Source organism: Macaca mulatta, chromosome 2 (assembly GCF_049350105.2).
Source record: "Macaca mulatta isolate MMU2019108-1 chromosome 2, T2T-MMU8v2.0, whole genome shotgun sequence".
Classification (NCBI taxonomy): Eukaryota; Metazoa; Chordata; class Mammalia; order Primates; family Cercopithecidae; genus Macaca; species Macaca mulatta.
The window spans coordinates 170,252,265-170,275,521 of NC_133407.1; the positions used below are offsets into that span (position 1 = coordinate 170,252,265).

The 23,257-nt window shown below is 37.1% G+C and overlaps 1 protein-coding gene across 5 annotated transcripts in view; it reads left to right on the plus strand.

Moving 5' to 3' along the window:
• Positions 1 to 21,258, plus strand: part of SPICE1 (spindle and centriole associated protein 1) — a 64,198-nt gene extending 42,940 nt beyond the window's left edge. For all 5 annotated transcript variants that reach the window (XM_077993942.1, XM_077993941.1, XM_015129880.3 and 2 more), the window contains 7 exons: positions 2,634 to 2,781; positions 5,064 to 5,288; positions 11,975 to 12,459; positions 15,424 to 15,604; positions 17,751 to 17,853; positions 19,215 to 19,302; positions 20,533 to 21,258. In XM_077993942.1, the coding sequence (XP_077850068.1) occupies positions 2,634 to 2,781; positions 5,064 to 5,288; positions 11,975 to 12,459; positions 15,424 to 15,604; positions 17,751 to 17,853; positions 19,215 to 19,302; positions 20,533 to 20,586 (1,284 nt within the window). In that variant the 3' untranslated portion in view covers positions 20,587 to 21,258. The remainder of the gene's footprint in view (positions 1 to 2,633; positions 2,782 to 5,063; positions 5,289 to 11,974; positions 12,460 to 15,423; positions 15,605 to 17,750; positions 17,854 to 19,214; positions 19,303 to 20,532) is intronic.
• The last annotated feature ends 1,999 nt before the right edge of the window (positions 21,259 to 23,257 follow it).

The window sequence follows — 23,257 nt, forward strand, 5'->3', positions numbered from 1 at the left end:
ATGTTTTTAATTATCCTGGGAAGATGTGCAGTTTTAAAATGTACTGATTTACTTAACAAATCTTTGTTGAATACCCGCTGTGGGCCTGGTACTGTTCTAGGTACAGGAAATAGAATAGTGAACAAAATATAGAAAACTTTACCCTCATGGAGCTTACATTCTAAATAAATCCTAAAAACAGAAAGTTGAAGTATAGTAAGTTAGATGGTGATATGTACTTCGAAGAAAAATAAAGCACGTAAAGGCATAGGAAATGCACAGGATGGGGTAGGATGCAGTTACAAATGAGATGGGCCATTCCTGTCTGAGGAAGTGACATTTGAGCCAAGACCTGGAAGAGGTGAGGAGTGAGCATGTGGGTAGTTGAGAGAAGAGCAGTCTGGGCAAAGGAAAAGGAAGTGCGAAGGTCTTACGGTGGGAGTGTGACTGGTGAACTTAGAGTCATCAAGGAGATCAGTGGGGCAAGAGTAGAGTATGGGGAAGAGAGAGGTAGGAGATAAGATCAGGTAAGCCCAATCACATAGGGCCTTGCATGCTGATTAAAGACATGGGCTTTTATGCTAAGTGAAATGGGAAACCACTAAAGAGAAGAGATGTGATTTGTCTTGGGTTTAAGAAGATCACTCTGGGCTATGTTTAAACTAGATGAGAGATTAGTGCCCTTTCTTGGGTTGCAGTGCCCTTAGTGTCTTATAACACCCCTAGGCCAAAAACAGTTCTACTTGTTAAGTCCAAACAACTATATCCTAACAACTGAGGGGCTGTTTGAGGAAAAGTATTACTTTTTCTTAAGTAACTACAATGATTTACTAATGGGTTATATATACCTTTTGAGCACTGTACCACTTCTCAATGCTTGGAATCAGTTGGGACACAATCATTCTTATTTCCTGTTCCACACTGATTTTCCTCCAGAACTTGTTTTTTTTTTTTTTTTTCTTTTTAACCTAGCAACTGCTGAAAGCCCAGCCATGAGAAGATTTGACATCATCAAAAGGAATGTAATGCAATCTGACATTGAAACTGTGAACTGTCCTGAGCTAATAGTTCACCAGTGTCTGATAGATGGCAAGCATCACTATTTCCCTTGAAGATTTAAATTTTCCCTTGGTGCCCCTGTAAGTTCACTTTAGTACCCTGAGGTGCCTCAGCATACAGTTTGGGAACAGTATGGGACTAGAGTAGGTGGCCAAACACAAAAGCAGAATATTACATGAGGAGTTATTGGAATAGTTCAGGTGAGACATGGCAAGTTGTTCTAGGGTGGAAGTGGGAGAGGGTGTGAAAAGTGATCAAGTTATGAATATATTTTGAAGGCTGACCAATGTAGTCTGCTAATTTATTGGATATGGAGTCAAGTAGAGGATATTGGAAAAGAATCAAGGATAATTCCAAAGTTTTGGGCTGAATAATTAAAATGATGCAGTTGCCATTTATAAGGTAAAGAAGGCTTTAGGAGGAATTTGGCTTTATATGTTTTAAGTTTGAGAAGTCTGTTTGAATTCTAGATGGAAGTGTTGAGTAGGCCACTGGATATATGAGTATGAAATTTGGGAAAAAATTTGGACTGGTGGTATAAAAATGTTTACTATACTTCATTGAGCAGTACTATTAATAATATTTCTGATGTCTGGCTGCACCTGACTTTTATCAAATGTCTGTATCTCTCTAAGCATACATGAGATATATATTAGATAGAAGTTTGTTACTAGCTGCCATCCTTGGGTTTTCTTTGTCATTATTACAGGGTGTCAGCAATTTACAGAACTCTCTTTTTCTTCCTTCTACCTGCAATCTTCTCTACTTCCAAGAACCATTTGCGTAACACTAATACATAACAAAGATGAGCATTATGTGGTAGTGATCAAACCTGATGTTTTTAGATGACCTACTTATATCATCCCTGTAGAAAATATAAAGAACAAAACAAATTCATCTAACCTTCTGGGCAATCTGTTTGACTTTTACATGTAAGAATGGAATTCCAAACGCTTAACACATTCAGCTCTGTGCCAGAAAGTAAATCTATGGGTATGGTATTTTGTGGGTGATCTTTTAAATAAAAAAAAAACCTTTATGTAATATTAAAAATATGTATATATACACACACACATATAGACAAATATGAGAATATCTATATACATATATAAAATGTTCTGTCTCATTCTCATATATAAAAATCAAGTTGTAATTAATATTTGTATTAATTACATACAGAATTTTGTGCTGTTCATGTTTATCAGTTTAAATGCCTGGGTAATATTCATTGTTTCCTCCACCTCATGTATCTGTGTCTCTTGGGGGTAGCTTAAGAGTCAGTTGAAACATCCTGAAGAGGTTTTGTAAATGGAAAGCCCTGTAGAAAGGTTCATTCTTATTGTTATAGCAGGATATTTATTAATTACCATTTCATGATTTACTTAACCATTCTCCTATCATGGAACTATTAGAATATTTATAATTATAAATAGCATTTCTTTCATTTGAATGAAAGTCTCAAATTCCTGAAGTATTTAAAATGATGATGTTATACATACGTAAACACACACATATCCTTTGTGTGGTTTGCTTTCTAGGTGGTCGTTTGATGTTTGATATGCTAATAATATTATTTCATATGTTTTCCTCTCCAGGCAAGACTTCAGCAGTACATGGTCACAACAGACGAGCAACTTATATCACTCACACATGCTATTAAGAACTGTCCTGTGATAAATAACAGACAAGAAATTCAGGCATCAGAAAGGGGAGCCACAGGTAGAAGAAATATGGACAGTTCAGGTGAGTGTGTTCTTATTATCTCAGACTGTCATTCAATTACTTAATGGCCTTAGATAACAAACCAAACCTTAAATCTCTAAACTTATATAGACTTATTGACTGTTTATGCATGTACAGTATTGTTACTACTACAATTGCCACTACTTTTCCAGCTAATATTGGATGCTTGCTCTATGCCAGATACTTGTTAAGTCTTACATGCATAATTTCAATTCATGTCATAATAGTCTGATGAGGTAGGTGTTATTGTTATCCCCATTAGTGTTATCCTTAGAGGAAACTGAGACTCAGAGAGGGTTGGTAACTTAGCAAAGGCACATAGGTAGAAAGTAGCAGAACCAGACACCTAGATCAATGAGAGTGCTAGCACTTTTAATCACAGTGCTCTAGATTCAGAAGAGATGATTTTGGAAAGAGAAAAATACTGAATTTTAGAAATACATAACTTTTGTTCATGTGTGGTAGTGTTGTTTTGAAATTCTTTCTTCATCTCATGTGCTATCATGTGCTATAGGCTGAATTGGACATTTCTGTTTTTTCATGTGTTTTACTTTTAAGTAAGACTTTGATGAGTATCTGTAAGAAAAGTGTTTTATGTATTTAAAACCGTTTTCTTAGGATGGATTCTAAGAAGTGACTGACCAAAATTTAACTTGCATGAAGTAAACTCAATGGCTAGGGCAGATCTTTGTCTTCTGGTAGAGTCTTGCTATTTTTTTTTTTTTTTTGAGATGGAGTTTCACTCTGTCACCCGGGCTGGAGTGTAGTGGCGCCATCTCAGCTCACTGCAACCTCCGCCTTCCAGTTTCAAGCGATTCTCCTGCCTCAGCCTCCTGAGTAGCTGGGATTATAGGTGCGTGCCACCATGCCCAGCTAATTTTTGTGTTTTTAGTAGAGACGGGGTTTCACCGTGTTGGCCAGGCTGATCTCGAACTCCTGACTTCATGATCCGCCTGCCTTGGTCTCCCAAAGTGTTGGGATTACAAGCGTGAGCCACCACACCCGGCAAGTCTTGCTATTAATATCTCAGTAAAGGAATATGTTAGTGCTTTACTGTTATCTGAGTTAAGCTTCACTACTGAGAAAACTTTTGATTATCCTATAGGTGAGAAGGGCTGGGAGGAAGTGTATTGTAGAATTATTGTTAATTCTTGTTATTGCCTGTGGAAAAAGTCAGAAAGATTTATGTTGGTGAGACCAAAGATTTATGTCATATCTTCCTGAGTCTCAGCTCTTGTAACTCTTTTAAAATAATATGGAATGTGACTATGTTGTGATAATGCATGACCTGTGAAGTTCCTTGTTTTGTAATGAGCCTTGTATATGGAGGTCAGTGCATTAATGTGCCCCATTTTAGCCATTTTATTACTTGTTATGACCATTAAAAAGCTATCCATAACAAATAATGAAAAATTCTACCAGCCTAGGCAACATGGTGAACCCCATCTCTACAATGAATACAAAAAATTAGCTGGGTGTGGTGGTACATGCCTATAGTCCCAGCTGCTCGGGAGGCTGAGGCGGGAAGATAACTGGAGCCTGGGAGGTCGAGGCTGCAGTGAGCCAAGATTGCTCCATTGCACTTCAGCCTGGGTGACAGAGTGAGATCCAGTCTGAAAAAACAGAAAAAAAGAAAAAGATAAACTCTAGAGTGCCACATAGGATTTTTTAGGAGTCCCTAAGTGGCTCGCTTTTCATGGCTTTGAGGCCCCAATGACTCTCTCAAAAATAGTAACTTCTTCTCAGTACTAGCTCACCAGGAGCCTGCCCATGAATGATTGGCAGAGGAGGATACAGCCTAGAAAGTGAAGGCTCCAGGAACCATGTTGATTCATGTGAATTTTGCACTCTATTGAGATGCATTTAAGAATAAATACCTGGGCCGGGCACAGTGGCTCACACCTGTAATCCCAACGCTTTGGGAGGCCGAGGCGGGCGGGTCATGAGCTCAGGAGATCGAGACCATCGTGGCTAACACGGTGAAACCCCGTCTCTACTAAACAAAATACAAAAAATTAGCCGGGTGTGGTGGCAGGCACCTGTAGTCCCAGCTACTCGGGAGGCTGAGGCAGGAGAATGGCGTGAACCCGGGAGGCGGAGCTTGCAGTGAGCCAGGATCGCACCATTGCACTCCACAGCCTGGGCAACAGAGCAAGACTCCGTCTCAAAAAACAAAAAACAAACAAACAAACAAAAAACAAAAGAAAAAAGAATAAATACCTGAAATGTGCCCATAGTTTCTTTTTGTTCCTATTATGCTAATATCCTTTCATCTTCTTCAGAGGGTCCAGCTGTAAATGCCAATGTCTCAGTGCCATTGATGTTCAGAGAGGAAGAGGTGGTTGAATTCCCACAGGAAGAGTTGCCTGTTAAACTGTCTCAGGTGCCAGACCCTCCAGATAACATGACACTGGCCAAGAATTTTCCAGCACATATTTTTGAGCCAGCTGTGTTGTTAACACCACCCAGGCAGAAGAGCAACTTAAAATTCTCTCCTCTTCAGGACGGTAAGTTTTCTTCTAAAGTTACATGAAAGTTGTTTTTTATGTTCCATTTGTACAATGTATTACGTTTACCATTACATGAAAAACAGAATTGAAAAAGACATTTGATTACCACACATAGCCTTTAAGCTGAAGGAAGACTTTTCATGCTATGTGTAGGATACCTGTGGTCATGTGTGACATTTAATTAATTTTATTGCATGTCTATTTTATTAAACATTGTAAGTATTAAACTCAGATCAAAAGATCAGAGTCCTTAGCATTAAGATGCAGAATAAGGGGAATCCCTTTTGTCCCAATGATCCATGAGCATATGAAAGAGTTAGAAGCAGGAGATTATACTCCAAAGAGTAATGAAAGTTAGACTAAGGAAAGGTGAGAACTATGACTTTAAGGGTCGTGTAAGTGACATCTTGTCATCATATTCACCTCTTTCTCATCAAAAGTTTTCAGCTCAGTTGAGGGAATTTTATAATAAAAGTTAATGGACAATTAAAAATAGCTTTAGAGTTACTTTTGCATCTCACAGGTAGAGTAAACAGGTTAAGAATGTATTATTAATTCTTAGCTCAAAGATTCTTAACTTAGGGTTCATGAATGGTCTTCAGAAGTCCCATGAACTACTTCATTGTTGGGAAAATTAGATTTATTTGTCCCCATGTACATTTTTTCTGGAGCTATTGTTTTTACTTCATTTTCAAAGAGTTCTTTGGTCAAAAAAAGAACCAGTATCTTAAACTCTCTTCTGAAGTTTTTTGAAAAATATTATTTAGGTCTGATTAGCCTGAATTTTTATTTCTTTTAAAAATTTTTTTATATTTTTACATAGGGGAACAGAAAAATAACTTAATTGTTATTGGGACATACGAATTTTGTGCAGTTTTCTGCACTTTGATGTATGTTTCCAATAAAGGACATGAAGAAGCCCAAGGGGTAAAATAAAATGACAAATCCTTGCTATTAAAAATTCTGTTTTGTTATTTGTAATGCAGATGTAGCATTTGTCAGATCAGTGTGGTGCAGTGGTGACAGTGCCAGGCTGAGAGTCAGAAGTGCTGGCATTTTGGCCCATTTATTCTTGACTAGCTGTGAGGCATGAGGCTCAGATGGTTTACCTTTTTTAGACCTAAGTTTTTCCATCTATGAAATGAGAAGATATTTCTTTATCTTTAATGCTCCCTACAGCTCTATCAGTGTATGATTCAGTATTTACTCTTCAGAGGGCTAGAAGGTATTATTATCTCTGGCAAGATTCGGGAAATACGATTTCAGTTCTGATTTCTGTTCAGCCTAGACTTTTATTCTTTAAATTAGTTAGTTGTTCAAATGTTTGCATGTTGTTAATAGGCTTGTCTAATGATCTTTGCTTAGATGTTGTAAATATTTTTCATTGGTGATCATAAAATAGCTTAAAATTATTTGTAAGAAACAGTTACAATAAATATTTTTACTCTGATCACAAACTTACTAAATGCTTGTTAAAGCAAGTTTGTCAAGGATTGCTATAGACAACATTTTGTTAGTATCTTCAGCAAGTATTCATTTGAAATAACTGCCCACTTATTTTATAATGTGCAGACAGAGATGCTTGTGAATAGGTATTTGAATTGGTGATGTTTTATTATATTTTTCAAGCATTGTTTGGAATACTCACATATAAAGAATTATTCAGTTAAACAGAATATGCAGATGAAAATGGGTGATATGTAGGGCCCTTCATCAGCATTCAGTTCTCTTTTAGGATAGCCTTGTCTAATAGAATTTTCTGGGTTGATGAAAATGTTCTGTATCTGCTCCATCCAGAATGGTGGCCACTGGCCGCATGGGGCTAGTGAGCACCTGATGTGGCTTGTGTGACTGAGAAATTAAAATTTTAAATTTTATTTAATTTTAATTAACTTAACTTTGAATAGCCACATATGACTAGAAGCTGCCATATTGGACAATATTGCTGTAGCATTTCCCATCATAAATATTTTCCTCTAGCTATTGATTTATTTCTCCTTTTCTTTACAGCCATGCTTCTTGAATGAGTAGTGTGTGTGTGTGTGTGTGTGTGTGTGTATTTGTATTTGTGTGCAGTTTCATTTCATTTTCTGATCTCCCATTCATTGCTTATTTTAAAGTGTTTATTCTAATTCATATTTTATGTGGTTTTAAAAAAAGTACTGTCAATTTAACCCAGAGAGAGACTCTCTAAAAGAAACTGATATTTATTTGGGATTGACCATTGCAATGGGAATATGGTGGGCATATTCAGGGAAGTAAAGGAAGACAAGAGTTTTTAAAGGGGAAATGAGGAGGATTATCTAAGTTGTTTTGAGACAACTATCCTTGGCTACAAGGATCAGTAACAAGGGTGGCATCAATCTAAGGTTGGTTGTTGGGCAGATGTCATCGCAGAATTATTTTTTGTGTAAGATTGTGGAGGCCTTTGTGCAAGGTTCTGGTTTTTGAAATCTCTTAAATAGTTGTTATCAGTCATACATGCATGAGAACCCTTCCTTCCTGGCTCTTTGAGGCTCCACTTATCAGTCACTTGTGTCTGATAAAGTGACTCTGATAAAGTCACTTGTGCCCTGACACAAACTGCTCAATTTTTTTTTCTTTTGAGATAGAGTTTCACTCTTGTCGCCCAGGCTGGAGTGCAGTGGTGCAATCTCAGCTTACTGCAACCTCTGCCTCCTGGGTTCAAGCTATTTTCCTGCCTCAACCTCTGCCTCCTGGATTCAAGCTATTCTCCTGCCTCAGCCTCCTGAGTAGCTGGGATTACAGTTGTGCACCATCACGGCTGGCTAATTTTTTTTTTTTTTGGTATTATTAGTATAGACTGAGTTTCACTATGTTGGCCAGGCTGATCTCAAACTCCTGACCTCAGGTGATCCGCCCACCTCGGCCTTGCAAAGTGCTGGTATTATAGGAGTAAGCCACCACGCCCGGCCAAATGACTCCATTTTCATTCTGACAACTTTCACAGTACATTCCCCTAAAGGCAGTCATTTTTATTCCAATTTGATTTTTGTTTATTTGGTAATTGTCTCCGTAATTAATATAAAATATTTTTGCAACTCTTTTCTTGAGATACCAACTTTACATAATAATTACAGACTCTCCCTATGAAAGAAGAGAGTGTAATTCACCCTAACACCTACCTCCCTTCTCTACTCTGGATAGTTTTGTTTTTATTTTTAATCTTTTTTGTTACTTTAAATACTTTCTATTTCTTTTTTAACTTTAGATAGTATTTCTTGACTTCCACTACATGAAATACTAGCATCCCTTCCCTTCTGCTTTACTTCTGTTTTCTACTTCCCATCTTCAGTTAATTATCCTTTCCCTTTCACATTATTAAGTTTGATTACATTAACCTTCTCTTCCATTGCAACAACTGTGTTTTCTGTGTCTTGTCTATATACATATTGACAAGTGAAAACAAATAAATAACCATTACATTTTCTTTTCGAATCCATTGTTACTGCCAGTGCTTGGGCCAAACAAAGGAAAAAGTTCTTGTGAAAATCAAGGTGAATTCTTATTTCATGTTATGAGAGCTCAGACTCTTTTTGCTATATATTTATACTGTGACTTTCTTGTACAGTTTTTGCTTTGTGTAGACTTTCAAATTGCCTTTACTCTTTTGTTGACAAAAGAATAATGTGCTTTCACCATATCTTCAAGTCCTTTTGTCATACTGTCTGTGGCATGGAATCTGCTTTCATCCCAGAGACACCTTCTCAAAGCCCTTTAAACTTGCTGCAGCCTTCACTGATTGCTTATTGCTTGCTGGGCCTTCTGCATAGCTCTCATCCTGGGTCTTGGTATCATTGCACACCTGGATTGGGTCACTTGTTTCCTCTTATTATTTAGTTTTCTTTCACAATTTTCTGAAAGAAATAATCAGAAAAAGCATATGCAAGGTAAACTCTGAGTTCTTGAAATTCTGAAGATGTTTTCATTTTTCTCTTACACTTGATTGATAATGTGGCTAAAGAATTCTAGGTCAAGAGTTCTTTTTCCTGAGAAATTAAAGACATTATTCCATTGGTTTCTAGTATTCAGTGTTCAGTTGAGATGTCTGATAATGAGATGTCTTCTATTTCTTTATATTGGACCTACTTTTTTTTTTTTTTTTCTGAGAAAGCTTTTAGGATTGATCTCTTGTTTTTATCCTGAAGTTGCACAAGGTATGCCTAAATATGGGTTTTTACCTTCTTGCACTGTGAGACACTAGTTGGACCTTTCAGTATGAAGACATATGACTTTCTTCAGTTTGGGGGAAAATTTATGTTGATCGTTGGGATTTTCTTATGTATTTGGCCTTATATCTTACTTTTTAGATTCTGGAAGATTTTTTCACTTTATATTCAAGCCTGTCTTTTGGATTTTTAAAATTTCGTCAATTGTATTTTTAATTTCCAAGCAAGAGCCCTTACTTGTCTGATTGTCCTTTTTTCATTGATACTTATTATGAATGCAGTATCTTCCAGAAACTTTTCTGAGGATACTAGTTAGAATTCTACTATGAATTTTCTTTTATTTTCTTCTGTACCTGAATTTTCTTTTCTTCTTGATCTGTTCAGTTTCCCTGTCTTGGCTTTTTTCTTTTGTGCTGCTGGTTTTTTCCTATTGTTCATTTGTATTTAAGAATGAATAAGTTCAATATTGTAGGTGGTTGTCATACATTTTCTTTTCTGTGATGTCGATAAGTCTAGGTCTATTTTCCCAGTAGACTTTCCCTTATGTGGTTGCTTTGTGTATATGGGTACGATTTACTAACTATGGGTTTCCTTTTAGAATATGTAACTAGGATCCAGCCATTCACTTGGGGTGCTCACATTTACTGTTTCCATCCTTGATTTTTTGCTTAGGAGGACAGTTCAGGGAAGTGGTGTGCAGCAGCTTGACTGGAAAAAGCATGCAGTAGACAAATTTTCAAGTAATTCCCCAGATTTCAGTTCTACTTCTCATTTTCTTCCTCTGTACCTGTCAGCTTTGTGACTGCAGCCTTTTCAGGGTTCCCCCCACCCCCAGATACTGGCTTTCACCTGTCATTTCCTTCTAATGTATATGTATTCTGGAGTATGGTTTCTGCTCAGTTGTACTCTTTCACATGCTTTCCATCTACTCCTAGTCTTCCAGAGATTTGCTGAAATATCTTGTTTGCTAATGATTCTCTTCCCAGACTATTCTCTTTACTGATTGTGGGTTTATTTCCTTTTATATGTCCTTGCTGTCAATGAAAAGAGGTGAGATAAATGTGTGCTCAGTCTGTAGTCTTGAACTAGAAGCATCCCTCCTTTCAATTAGGGCATTCCATCTAAACTACTCTTGCTGAGGGCTCCAGTGGCCTCCCTGTTACTAAGTCCAGGGTACATTTTTCTGTCCTTATGTTTCCAGGTCTGACAGTGGTATTATGTACAATTAACCACTTTGTTTCCTTGATGCCATGTTGGTGTAATATTTTCCTTATCTTTCTGACTGCTCCATTTTAGTCTGCTTTGGTGGCTTTTCCCTCCTTTACCTGACCCTACATGTTGAGTTCCTCATATCTTGATACTGGTTTTTTTCTCCCTCTACTCTTCTCTCTGGATAATCTCACTCATTCTCATGGCTTCTCATACCTTCTAAATGTCAGTGACTTTCAGTTTGATATCTTAGCCCAGATGTCTCTCTTGATTTTTAAACCCATGTATCCATCTGCTTGGATGGATACACAGATGAATCCTAGGGCACCTTAGGTTCTTGATAAGCCCTCCTTCCCCTAAGTCTGTCCTCTTGCCTTCAGCATCTCAGTAAATGTGATCACCATCCACTCAAGATATGTGTCTTCTTGATCTGTGTGTTTTTCTCACTCCCAATTTCTAGTTCATTGCTGTCAGTTCTTTGCCAAAATATTTCTCAAATTTATTTAGTTCTCATCATCTCTAATGCCAATACACCTTAGTCAAAGCTACTATCATCTTTCTTCTAGACTATTACAATTGCTTCCTGGATTTTCTGCTTCCATTTCTGCTATCCTCCAATTATCCACAGCATTTAAGAAATTTAAATCAAATCATTGCCAGACGTTCTCTAGGTTTTCATTGCTCTTAGATTAAATTACAAAATGTTTAACATGGTCTGAAAGGCTTGCCAGAAATGGCCACTGCACACCTCTCTAATCTCCTGCTTTTTCAGTTCTCTCCTTGTTGCTATCCTACAGGTAGGCTGGCCTCATTTCTTTGCTCTTTCCTGTTTTTTGAGCCTTCACATATGTTGCTGTTTCTGCCTGTAATGTCCTTTGCTCTAGTTCCTATTACATATGTAATCAATGTAATCATTTAAAAATTTTACTTCCTCAGAGAGGCCTATCCTGGCTATCTGCAGTTTAAATTGGGTACTTATACCTGCTTCCTCATTCCCCAGTATTCCCAGATGTGAATTAATATATGTGTTACAATGTGAACTTGACAGATGGTTTTTCACAAGGGTACTGACAAATGCTTTAAGGAACATGGTAAGTCTCTGTACTTGATTACGAGGGGTGACATTGCTGGTGTGTTCTCTGCTGAAAATAGTTTAGGCGTTCAGAAGCCAAACACTTCTACTGAAATTCTTTTCTAACTACCATGGTGGGCTAATGAGATGAGTATAGTGTCAATCTATGGGAAAATAATACATGTTTGTTATTTTTAAATTCTTATCTATAGTATTGAGAAGGACTGTTCAAACTCGTCCTGCTCCACGACTTCCTCCAACTGTGGAAATAATTGAGAAGGAACAAAATTGGGAAGAGAAGACCTTACCTGTTGATACAGATATTCAGAATTCAAGTGAAGAGAATCGTCTCTTCACTCAGAGGTGGAGAGTCTCTCATATGGGAGAAGATTTGGAGAACAAAACTCAGGCTCCTTTTGTTAACCTCTCACAGCCCCTCTGCAATTCCCATTCCAACACTCAACAGTCAAGAAGCCCCACATTCTCAGAAGAGCTCCCAGTAGTGGGAGATGGGCACCAGCTGAGAACAAATGAGGCATTAATACAAAGAAAGGACATAATGACACGAATTGCTGATTTGACATTGCAGAATTCAGCTATGAAGGCACATACAAATAGTATTATTGAGCCCAGAGGAGAGCAAGGGGATGGACTCCGGGAGTTGAACAAACAAGAAAGTGCAAGTGACATGACTTCTGTGAGTACCATTTAAGGATTGATTAGGGACATACAGGAATTTAAATAGGAACTTTAGCTTGGGCATCTTAAGAAACTTCTTTTCAGAAGTGATCCTAGAAAGCTTTGAGGCTAGATGGCTTATGCTTTGGCATGTCTTCAATACAATAGGTCCAGGTTATTTATCAGTCTGTTGTACATACAAGACAAGACAGCATAAAAGGAAAATTATATAAATGAAAATAGGACAAAGATAAAATGTGAAGGAAAGCTAAGATTAAGTTAGGATGAAGTTTTAAGTATCAAGTATAGAATTAATATTACTTGAATGTTTGCCACATAACCACATGTTAATTGAAAGTATTTTTATTCTTAAAATGGCTCATAAAAGAGTATTGGCCCTCAAATCATGAGTAGTTAATTTTTGAGGACATAGAATGGGTTTTCGTATAGAAATGAGGTGGTTTTTTCGTTTTGTTTTGTTTTGTGTGTGTGTGTGTGTGTGTGTGTGTTTTGAGACGGAGTCCCGCTCTATTGCCCAAGCTGGAGTGCAATGGCATGATCTTGGCTCACTGCAACCTTCGCCTCCCAGGTTCAAGTGATTCTCCTGCCTCAGCCTACTGAGTAGTTGGGATTATAGGCACACACCACCACACCTGGCTAATTTTTGTATTTTTATTAGAGACGGGGTTTCACCATGTTGGTCAGGCTAGTCTCGAACTCCTGACCTCATGATCTGCCTGCCTCAGTCTCCCAAAGTGCTGGGATTATAGGCATGAGCCACTGTGCCCAGCCTGTTTTGCCTTTTGGAGATGGAGTCTCACTCTGTCGCTCAGGCTGGAGTGCAGTGGCATGATCTCGGCTCCCTGCAACCTCTGCCTCCTGGATTCAAGTGATTCCCCTGCCTCAGCCTCCCAAGTAGCTGGGATTACAGGTGCGCACCACCACACCTGGTGAATTTTTGTATTTTTTGTAGAGATGGGGTTTCACCATGTTGGCCAGGCTGGTCTTGAACTCCTGACCACAAGTGATCTGTTTGCCTCGGCCTCCCAAAGTGCTGGACTTACAGGCATGAGCCACCCTGCACCTGGCCAGGAGTAACGTTTTAAAGGATTATTAAAGCCAGACTTTAATATGCATATTAATCATCTGGGGATCTTGCTGAAATGTGGTTTCTGATTGAGCAGGTCTAAGGTAGGACCTGTGCATTTCTAATAAGTTCCCAAATGATGCCAGTGCTGCTGGTGTGAGGACCACGCTTTGAGTAGCAAAGGTCTGCATATTATAGTGCAGGAGTTTTGTAAGTGAAATAAACTTTGTGGGCTAACCTGGTAACCTAAATCTTCATTTCGTTGTTTCTGGGTGAGATAAGAATTCTGAATTCCAGCTAGGGAGGGTTTATAAAAGACTTCCAAATGCTGGTTCCAGTGACGGTAGACACTTTCTTTTACCCCTTCTAGAGCCAAAGCAGCTCCTGTCATGTTTCTGATAGGAGGAGCTGGATACTGTCAGTGGGGATTAGAAGCTCCTGAGGTGACTGTGTTCATAAGGGCTTTAACAGTGGTGGTTGGAGGGCTTTGGTGAGGAAGGTCTGGGTAAGGTGGGCCATAGAGTAAGGGCCTTCTCTGTCAGCACTGGCTCATGGGGAATAAGGGCAATATGGGTATTGAATCATAGAAGTAGTAGACAGAAGGAACTGGCAGAAGAGGAGCCAGAAAGGAATATTGCTAGGAAAGGGCAGCCATTGGTAGTGGTGTATATAAGTAAATACCAACTGTCTCAATTTTGAGTCATTGGGAGGCATTTATATGTTTGTAGTTTTGAAGATTATTCATAACAGGCAACTCTTGGTTTAAAAAAGACAGTAGAGTCTAATGTTTTGCTTGCCTCTTTTTCTAATTAGTATATAGATCAAGCTAGAAGGGACTATCTAATATTTCTGTCTTCACTACCCTCTTTTAATTGGAAATCTAAAATGATCTTTAATTCATACTGATTTTCCTATTTATTTATTACTAATAGACATAGGCTAAAAATCAGTGACTTTTATCAGAGATTGTTTTTTCCCAAAAAGAAATGAAATAACTAGGACTGAAACAATGACATAAGTAGGAATAATGAAATGATTAGGAATGACATAAGCACATTTGTGGGGGAATTTTAAAATTAAACTTACGCTATATTTTTGGGGTGGCTATTTTTTACCCTACCTCTCATATTTCTTTCCAGTCACCAACTATTCTTGAATCAGATATCTTAGGCCAAAAGTGGCCTGGGGAGGCTGACATATGGTTAGAAGGAGTGACAAGATTCCCAGAATCTTTGCCAAGTGGTGCATATTTGAAGATTGTAATTATAGAAACTTCTGTTTCAAAGACAGCAGATCCTCTTTTGTAATCTGTCAAACCCCAGATCTGTCTTCGAAGATGTGTGGCATTTACTTAGAGACCAGCTCACTGGGAGTAGGCTCTTTGCTCATGTGATCTTTTGTGCAGCTCTGCAGATCTTAAGAGACACAGAAAAGCTTTTCCCAGAATATGTGCTTAGACAAAGGGACTGTAAATTCTATTGTGTGCTCACTATTCACATTTATATAGAATAAGGGCTGTGAATACTAACTTGCTGGCACTTAGTAAGTCAAAATTGTATGAGACTGAGGCGGGCGGATCATGAGGTCAGGAGATTGAGACCATCCTGGCTAACATGGTGAAACCCCATCTCTACTAAAAATACAAAAAAAAAATTAGCCGGGCGTGGTGGTGGGCACCTCTAGTCCCAGCTACTCGGGAGACTGAGGCAGGAGAATGGCATGAACCCGGGGGGTAGAGGATGCAGTGAGCTGAAATCACGCCACTGCACTCCAGCCTGGGCGACAGAGCAAGACTCCATCTCAAAAAATAAAAATAATAATAAAATAAAATAAATCGTGTGAGAGATTTTTCAGTATTCAATTTGTACTTTTTTTTTCTCTCTCCCTCTCTCAAAGACTTTTCCAGTAGCACAGTCTCTAGCACCAGGTAGTATGGAGGAACGGATTGCAGAATTGAATCGACAAAGTATGGAGGCTCGTGGAAAACTACTGCAGTTGATAGAGCAGCAGAAACTTGTTGGTTTGAATCTTTCTCCACCAATGTTACCTATTCAGTTACCTCTCAGAGCATGGACTGGTTGGTCACAAATTCATGATTTAAAAACTAGAAATATGAAGGTTTTCACTTTTCTTGGTTTTGCAAGTTTATATTGAATCAAAAGAAATATCAGAGCATATATTTTGGTGCCTTCAATTTTACACAGAAAGAAACAGCCCTAACTCACAGGATAAGGGACAGTAATGGGATTAGAAGGCAGATCTCCTGATTCTTTCTATCCTATGATGCCTATAGTTAATCTTCGGTGTCTGAGTTCCTAAATTATCCTACATCTAAATGGGATTCATTATAGTGTACGGTACACTTAGGTCATATGCTGCAACTAAGCATGAAATATCTGAATGTTAATTTAGAATTTCATCAGCAACAAATTACAACTTATTCTGTAAAACAGTTAAAGCATTTTCACTCATTAATTAAATTTTCTGTTACATTTAGGAATGTGAAAAGCTAGAGGGGATTCTGAATAATAAAATAGTAACTGAAAAAATTGTCATAGTATTCACATTCAAAAAGATACTGATGAAACGAAGTATATATCAAGTTGTTTTTATCAGAAATTGCATTATTAAGGCCCTCAAGGGACAGAGCTACATGAAGAGTACAGAGAGATTGATTTTGGTCCAGTAAAAGAGAAGGCTGTAATTGTCAGGAATAGAAAAAGCTCCGTGTACTAGTAATTGATGTGTTCTCTGAGATGTTCAAACATTGGTGTTTGAGGGGGACTCAAATATGTCTTATTTCTGGTTGAAGTAGGTTACCTTTAAGGTATCTTCCAATGAGAGTTTTCCCCTCAGAAATTATTTCCTTTTTGAAATACAGACCCAGAAAGCAGACTCTTTTGGAAATTGCTGGAAAAAGATAGTAATGCATTTCCCCACAGCCCTCTCTCTTTGTTTATTCTAGGCTTCCTCAAATGACAGTTTTGTCTACTGTTCTTCATAGTTATGAAGACAACTTCTGATTAGAATAAATAAATGAACTATGTATGAACATGTACTATGTGCGTGCCATGTGTGGGCTTGAATACTCTACAATTTGAGTAGGGGAGCAGGCAACAAACAAATCAATATTTGGGATAATATCAGTTAGTGCTAAGTGCAAGGAAGAAAAATAAAGCAGATCAGCCTTAAGAATAATTTTGTATTTAAATATACATCTTCCATTTCAGTATTTCTGTATGGTTAAAATATGCTTTTATTTATGTTATATAATTTAGTCCTCAACACACCTTTAGAGTAGATAGGGCTAATATTATACCTATTTGACAAATAAGTAAACTGGGAGGCACAAAGAGGTTATGTGATTTATCAAGTTACAAAGCAAGTTATGGATTTGCAACTGTGTTCTTTCCTGTCCAGTGATTTATTTCTAAAGTATTCTTTTTATAAGTAAAATTCTTATATTTATTTAAAAAAAAAAAAAAAAACCTCTGTGGACTATAATGATAAAAGTAAAAATAAACCATATGCCATGAAAAACCTCTTTTGTTTTCTAGGGTAACAGAGGAATGTTTTGTAAAATTAAATAGGGTTTTATTACCTCGTAAAGCTAGGAAGTCACACAAAGCGAGGAGCCTCTGTGAAACTGCCTATGATGAACATAAAGTCTTTCATTAGTAAATAGTAAATATATGCTGATTGATAACCTACTTCTGAAATATGGAAAATATTCATAATTATACTTGCTATTGGCCATATGGAGCTCTTCAGCCAACTTTCCTCTCCTATTTCAATGTCTTCAGTAATAGTCATAATGTAATTGATTTAAAAGATTTAAAGTTTTGCTGAATGACTTCAGAAATTTTCTTTTTCCTTTTTTGGGGGAAAACTTTAGGTAAGCTCTCTTGGACAAAGATCTCAAGTTCTTTAGGGCTAGCTCTTAATTTCTGTTTTTCACCTCCAGAGCTGACATGATGCCACTTGTCCGAAGATTCTGGCTCTCTATGAACTGGCATGCTACTGAATTAACACTAGTAACTAAAGTTTCTTATCTCACAGTTCAGTTAAAAAAAAAAAAAAATCAAGTGTATCTTGGGCTAAGATTAAAAAATACGGAAAGAACCACTAAATTTGTAATGTGCAATTTTCAGTAAGATAGAAATTGAGTGAAATTTTTATTTCATTGAAAGGTAATGAAACTAATACGTATTTTTATATTTTAGAAGGAGCAAAGAGAACAATTGAGGTATCTATTCCAGGAGCAGAAGCCTCAGAAAGCTCAAAATGTAGTACTGTCTCTCCTGTCAGTGGAATAAATACAAGAAGGTAAGTTGCAGAGTGAATATTTACTTTAAAAAAAAAAAAAGGAAAAAAGAATTTGGTATGTATTTTATTCTCTTTGTGAAAAAAGGAAGTGTACAATATCTGACTTAGGTTGAGACAGACTCATGCAAAGAGAGTAAAATAATTGGAAAAGAGAATTTTGAGGGGAAAGGGAGTGAGGAATAAACTTTAAGTTGAAAGGCATGGGTTTGCTACTGAAAACAAAAATGAGATAACACATATGTAGAGTATTTATGGGTTACAAAATTAGGAGGTGATGTATGACAGGACAGCTGAATTGACCAACAGTATTTTCCTCCTTCACAGTAAATGAAACTGAAGCTCTCAGAGCTAATGGGGTGATTTGTCTAGATGGGTCATATGATTGGTAAATAGTGACACTAAGGACATACCTGGCCTTTCTCTCTCTACTCTGCATCCTTACTATTGTACTGTGCTGTTCCAGGTCTTGTTACTCTTCTACTACCTGGACCTTCTTCCCCATCCCTGCACGTTCATTATTGAAAACTTATCCATAAAATATTGTAATGGCAGATACATGTCATTATACATTTTGTGAAAACCCACAGAATGTATAACACAGAGAGTGAACCCTGATGTAAACTATGGACTTCAGTCAATTATAACATATAAATATTAGATCATCCATTGTAATAGATTTGTCACACTAATGCAAGATCTTAATAATAGGGGAAACTGTGTGTGTGTTGGAGGTGGGGGTTAAGGGGTATATGGGAACTCTGTACTTTCCACTCATCTTTCCAAAAACCTAAAACAGCTCTAAAAAGTAAATTGTATTTGTATTAGTCTGTTTTCATGTTGCTGATAAAAACATAACTGAGATTGGGAAGAAAAAGAGGTTTAATTGGACTTACAATTTCACATGGCTGGAGAGGCTTCAAAATCATGGTGGGAGGCGAAGGACACTTCTAACATGGTGGCAGCAAGAGAAAATGAGGAAGAAGCAAAAGCAGAAACCCCTGATAAACCCATCAGATCTCATGAGACTTATTTACTATCATGAGAATAGCATGGGAAAGATCGGCCCCCATGATTCAGTTACCTCCCCATGAGTCCCTCCCACAACACGGGGGAATTCTGGGAGATACAATTCAAGTTGAGATTTTGGTGGGGACATAGCCAAAGCCTATCACTATTAATGAACAAATAAAGACTTACAGGTTGGTGAAAATAAGTTACAAATAATTTACCTCATTTGGACCTAAGTCAGCCGTTTGTTTTCAAGCTCTTGCCAGTATTGAGAATTGTCAGTTGTTTGCATAGTCTTTTAAGGTTAATAATGATAGCTCACTATCTTACTCTGTTTTATTTTTCATAAATAGATCTTCCGGGGCTACTAGTAATTCTTGTTCTCCACTAAATGCCACCTCAGGAAGTGGGAGATTCACACCTCTTAATCCAAGAGCAAAGGTACATGTTAAAATGTAATTGTGAAATGTATATAGGGGTGAGGGTAGAAGGTGGCTGATTTAGTGATTTCCATTCTTAACTATCATTCCTGTTATCCTAAAGCTGATATGGTATTCTTAACAGAAAAGAGATACTAATTTACCTTCATTAGGAAAAACAAGCCATATACTTCTTCTGTTTTCTAGGGTAACTAAGGAATAAGGTAAAATTCAGTAGGATATTCAGCAGTCCTTAAAGGCTGGAAATTACTGGTTTCAGGTAGAGCTTCCCAAATATTATGGCAGGACACACAGGTGTGCCTTGAATGGGTTGTAGATCTACTAAGCTATTGGTTCCCCCAGTCCTTGTCCCTGGGTGGGGTCTGGGACAGCCAGAGCAGTGGGTCCAGTCACTTTTCCTCTCACTTTATCCCTGTATGCCATATCTGACTGTGCCATTGGTTAGATAGGTTATGGTCCCAGGGAAAAATAAATGTCTTAATGTGCTCTTCATGTATTTTGTTGTGCCATAGGTATGTATAGAAGCTAAGTATTTCACAGTATATTCAAAATTTTTGCAGAAGGCTTTTTTTCTGTGGTGCTAGTACAGTAAAATATAGTTCCTTTGAGTGGTTATAGTAAATTCTGAGGATATCTTTAAAATTATAAGAATTAATTTTGTAGACTTGAGCCAACAACTGTCTGACATTGGGAAAATCTTTGCGTTTCTTATTACTGAGTTCAGTAATTAGATCAAAGAGTGGGTGCTTATAGCCCAAATTAAATGATAGGGGAAAGATATTAAATGATAGGGGAATGATAGATACCCGAATTGTCCAATTCTGGGAGATTTGTTCTTTGCTACTTCTTATATTCTACAAAAGCTTTAAAGTAAGCTATTTTATATAAATTATTCTTAGTTCCTGGAATTCAGTAACATTTAATTTACTAAGAACAAATAACTGCCTTTTTATCATTTTAAAAGTTTATGCCTATGATATCTATAAAACACTGGACTTAAAAAAATTATGACTCCTAAATCAGTAAGAGGATCTGTTGACCAAGTAATTAGTTATTTGATATAGTATCTCTATTAGAGAATAAACATTGCCAATAGCAATTTAATTTCCAGTACCATTCAATGGCACAGGATGACTTCGTTTTATGCACTTGGTCTAAATGATCTGTAAATCTTGAGTAGTCTCATGTTTCTAATTACCATCTAAATTTTCTCTGTGTCTTTGTTCAACAGATGGAGAAACAGAATGAAGAAGGCTGGTTTGCTCTTTCTACCCATGTATCATAAGTGACGTCAAGTCTCACTGAGTTTGTTCTTAATAATTTATTACTCCCCTTTCCCTGCTCTGACTTTTAAGTTTTTATATCCTTCTTTCAGATAAAACCTACAAAGATCTTGTGAATTAGTACTAATGAAACAGAGAAATAAAGCGATTATTTTTTGATTTTCTCAAATAAGTTTTCAACAACCAACTGACCTACAGCTCCCTGTGAATGAAATTTTGACTGTAGAGAAGTTAAAGCTTTGTATTTTAATACTTTCTTAAATATTTTAAGGGTCTTTTTAAATACATTTTTACCTTTATCATCTTTATTCAGGGTTTTTTGAGGTTTAGTGTATCTTAGTTGATTCATTTATTTTTTTATTTTCCTGAAGAACTAATTTGCTTTGCATGTAACTTACAATAAAATTCCTCTGTGTGATTAGAGTCTGGCTTTCAAGCAAATGTAACACCCACTTTTCTTTCTTTTTTCTTGGGAAGTCATTGCTGTTCATCACTTTTTCCATCAAGTGAAATATACAGCCTTAAAAAAATAGGCCTGGGAATGTTTGTTTATATTTGCGTAAGCAGGTAAGAGTGGTTGCATTTATTATAAAATCTTATGTAGTTTTTAAACTGTGAAAATGTCGTCAGTAATGGTAATGCAAATCAAATAAAAAATGATTCTAGAGCTCAAATACCTAAATGTGGTAACATTGATTTATTGGTATATTTAATTTTTCAAACAATTAAATAGAAAAAGTTGCAATCAATTTTCCCAGCCCTGAATTTAAGCAGATCTTTCAGGGTAGATTTCTCTTTTTTTTTTTTTCCTTTCCTTTCTTTTTCTTTTTTTTTTCGAGACGGAGTCTCGCTTTATTGCTCAGGCTGGAGTGCAGTTGTGTAATCTGGTTCACTGCAACCTCAGTCTCCCAGTTTCAAGCAATCCTCTTGCCTCAGCCTCCTGAGTAGCTAGGATTATAGGTACACACCACCATGCCCAGCTAATTTGTGTATTTTCAGTAGAGACGGGGTTTCACCATGTTGGCCAGGCTGGTCTTGAACTCCTGACCTCAAATGATCCACCTGCCTTGGTTTCCCAAAGTGCTGGGATTACAGGTGTGAGCCACTGTACCTGACTTAGGATAGATTTTTCCAGGGTACCCATTGGGTTCTGAGATGTTGATTTCTATTTTAAACTTGTTTTTTGAATGATCTCTGCTCCTTGGCTCTATGATAGGAATTCTTAACCTGAGTGAGCAATTCAAACTGAGATTACTTGTGTTTAGACTCATATATTTGGATAACATATGACTTCTCCCGTATGCCCCAGAAAGCTGCTAATGACTTGCTCAACCTGAAATTTACAGTATTCCAAATTACAGGTTGGCAGAGATACTGGATTCATAACATCCACAGTTATGATATAATCATTCTTATGCTGTAAACAAAATGATTTTGGTTAGCAGAATTTGATAACTGTTAACTACCTACTAGGCACTATTGTAGCCACTTTATGTGCTTCATGACATCTTATGAGATAGGTACTATTATCCTCATTTTGCAGATGAGGAAACTGAGGTACAAGGAGGTATTTTCTCAAGGTCACACAACTAGGGAGTGGTGGCACTAGAAGGGGAACATAGGCAGTCTTTCTCCAAAGCCTATGTTGTGCTGCCTCTTGATGGAGAGTAAACCTGTTTTATAGTGTGTGTAGTATGGAAGCAGCATAATAATAAGAATAGCTGTTCCTTATTGAGCCATTACTGTGGCAGACACTGTACTATAAGCTGCAATATCACCATTATCTCATTTGAATCTCATAGTAGCCCTGTGAATTAGAGGTATGTAAATGCTTCCTCCTCTCCCAGCACCTTTACAGATGAGGAAACTGAACCCTAGTGGTGAAGAAAGTTGTCTAATGACAGAGTGCTTGTAAGAGGTAAAGCCAAGACTTGAAGCTCTTTCTTGCAGTTATTGGATTTCTCCTAATTTATGGGAACTAATACAGTACAGTAGCTAAGGATGCAAGTACTGAAACCAGAAATCTTGCCTCAAATGCCATTTCTGCCACTTGAGCTGTGTACTTTGGACAGATTAATCTCATCTTTCCCATTTGAAAGTCAGACATAATGTCTTCCCTAGAGGCTGTAAGGATTAAGTGAGGCAAGTGTATGTAAATGGACTGAGCTCGGAGCTTGGCTCACAACACTCAGTAATGATCACTGCCCAGTATTTTTTGTGTATAAATAAATAAATACACTATTTCCCCCATGTTTCCGTTTTTTAAAGCATTGTATAGTGAATTTGTTGTATCTTTCTCAGATTAACAATTGCACACAGTGCTTGAAATGTAGAGGTATTTCACTTGAAAAGATATCTAGAGGTTGAAAGAAAACATGCTTGGCATATGATTTGAAAATATAACTAACATGCTATTTAAAAATAAGTTTACCCTATGTTTTCTATCTTTTCTGGCACCTAGATATATCATTTAATAAGTAATAGCAAGGATAATCGTCTATTTTTTTAAGCCCTGGAAAACCTTGATTGAAGAGGACATGTCAGTATTGCAAATAAATGCATGGTATTTGTGTAACATTGTGGAAACTAATAAACACAAATTGTACTATAGCAATTTTTTCTTGCCAATTTTATTGACAGACAATTTATATACAATAAACGACATCCATTTAA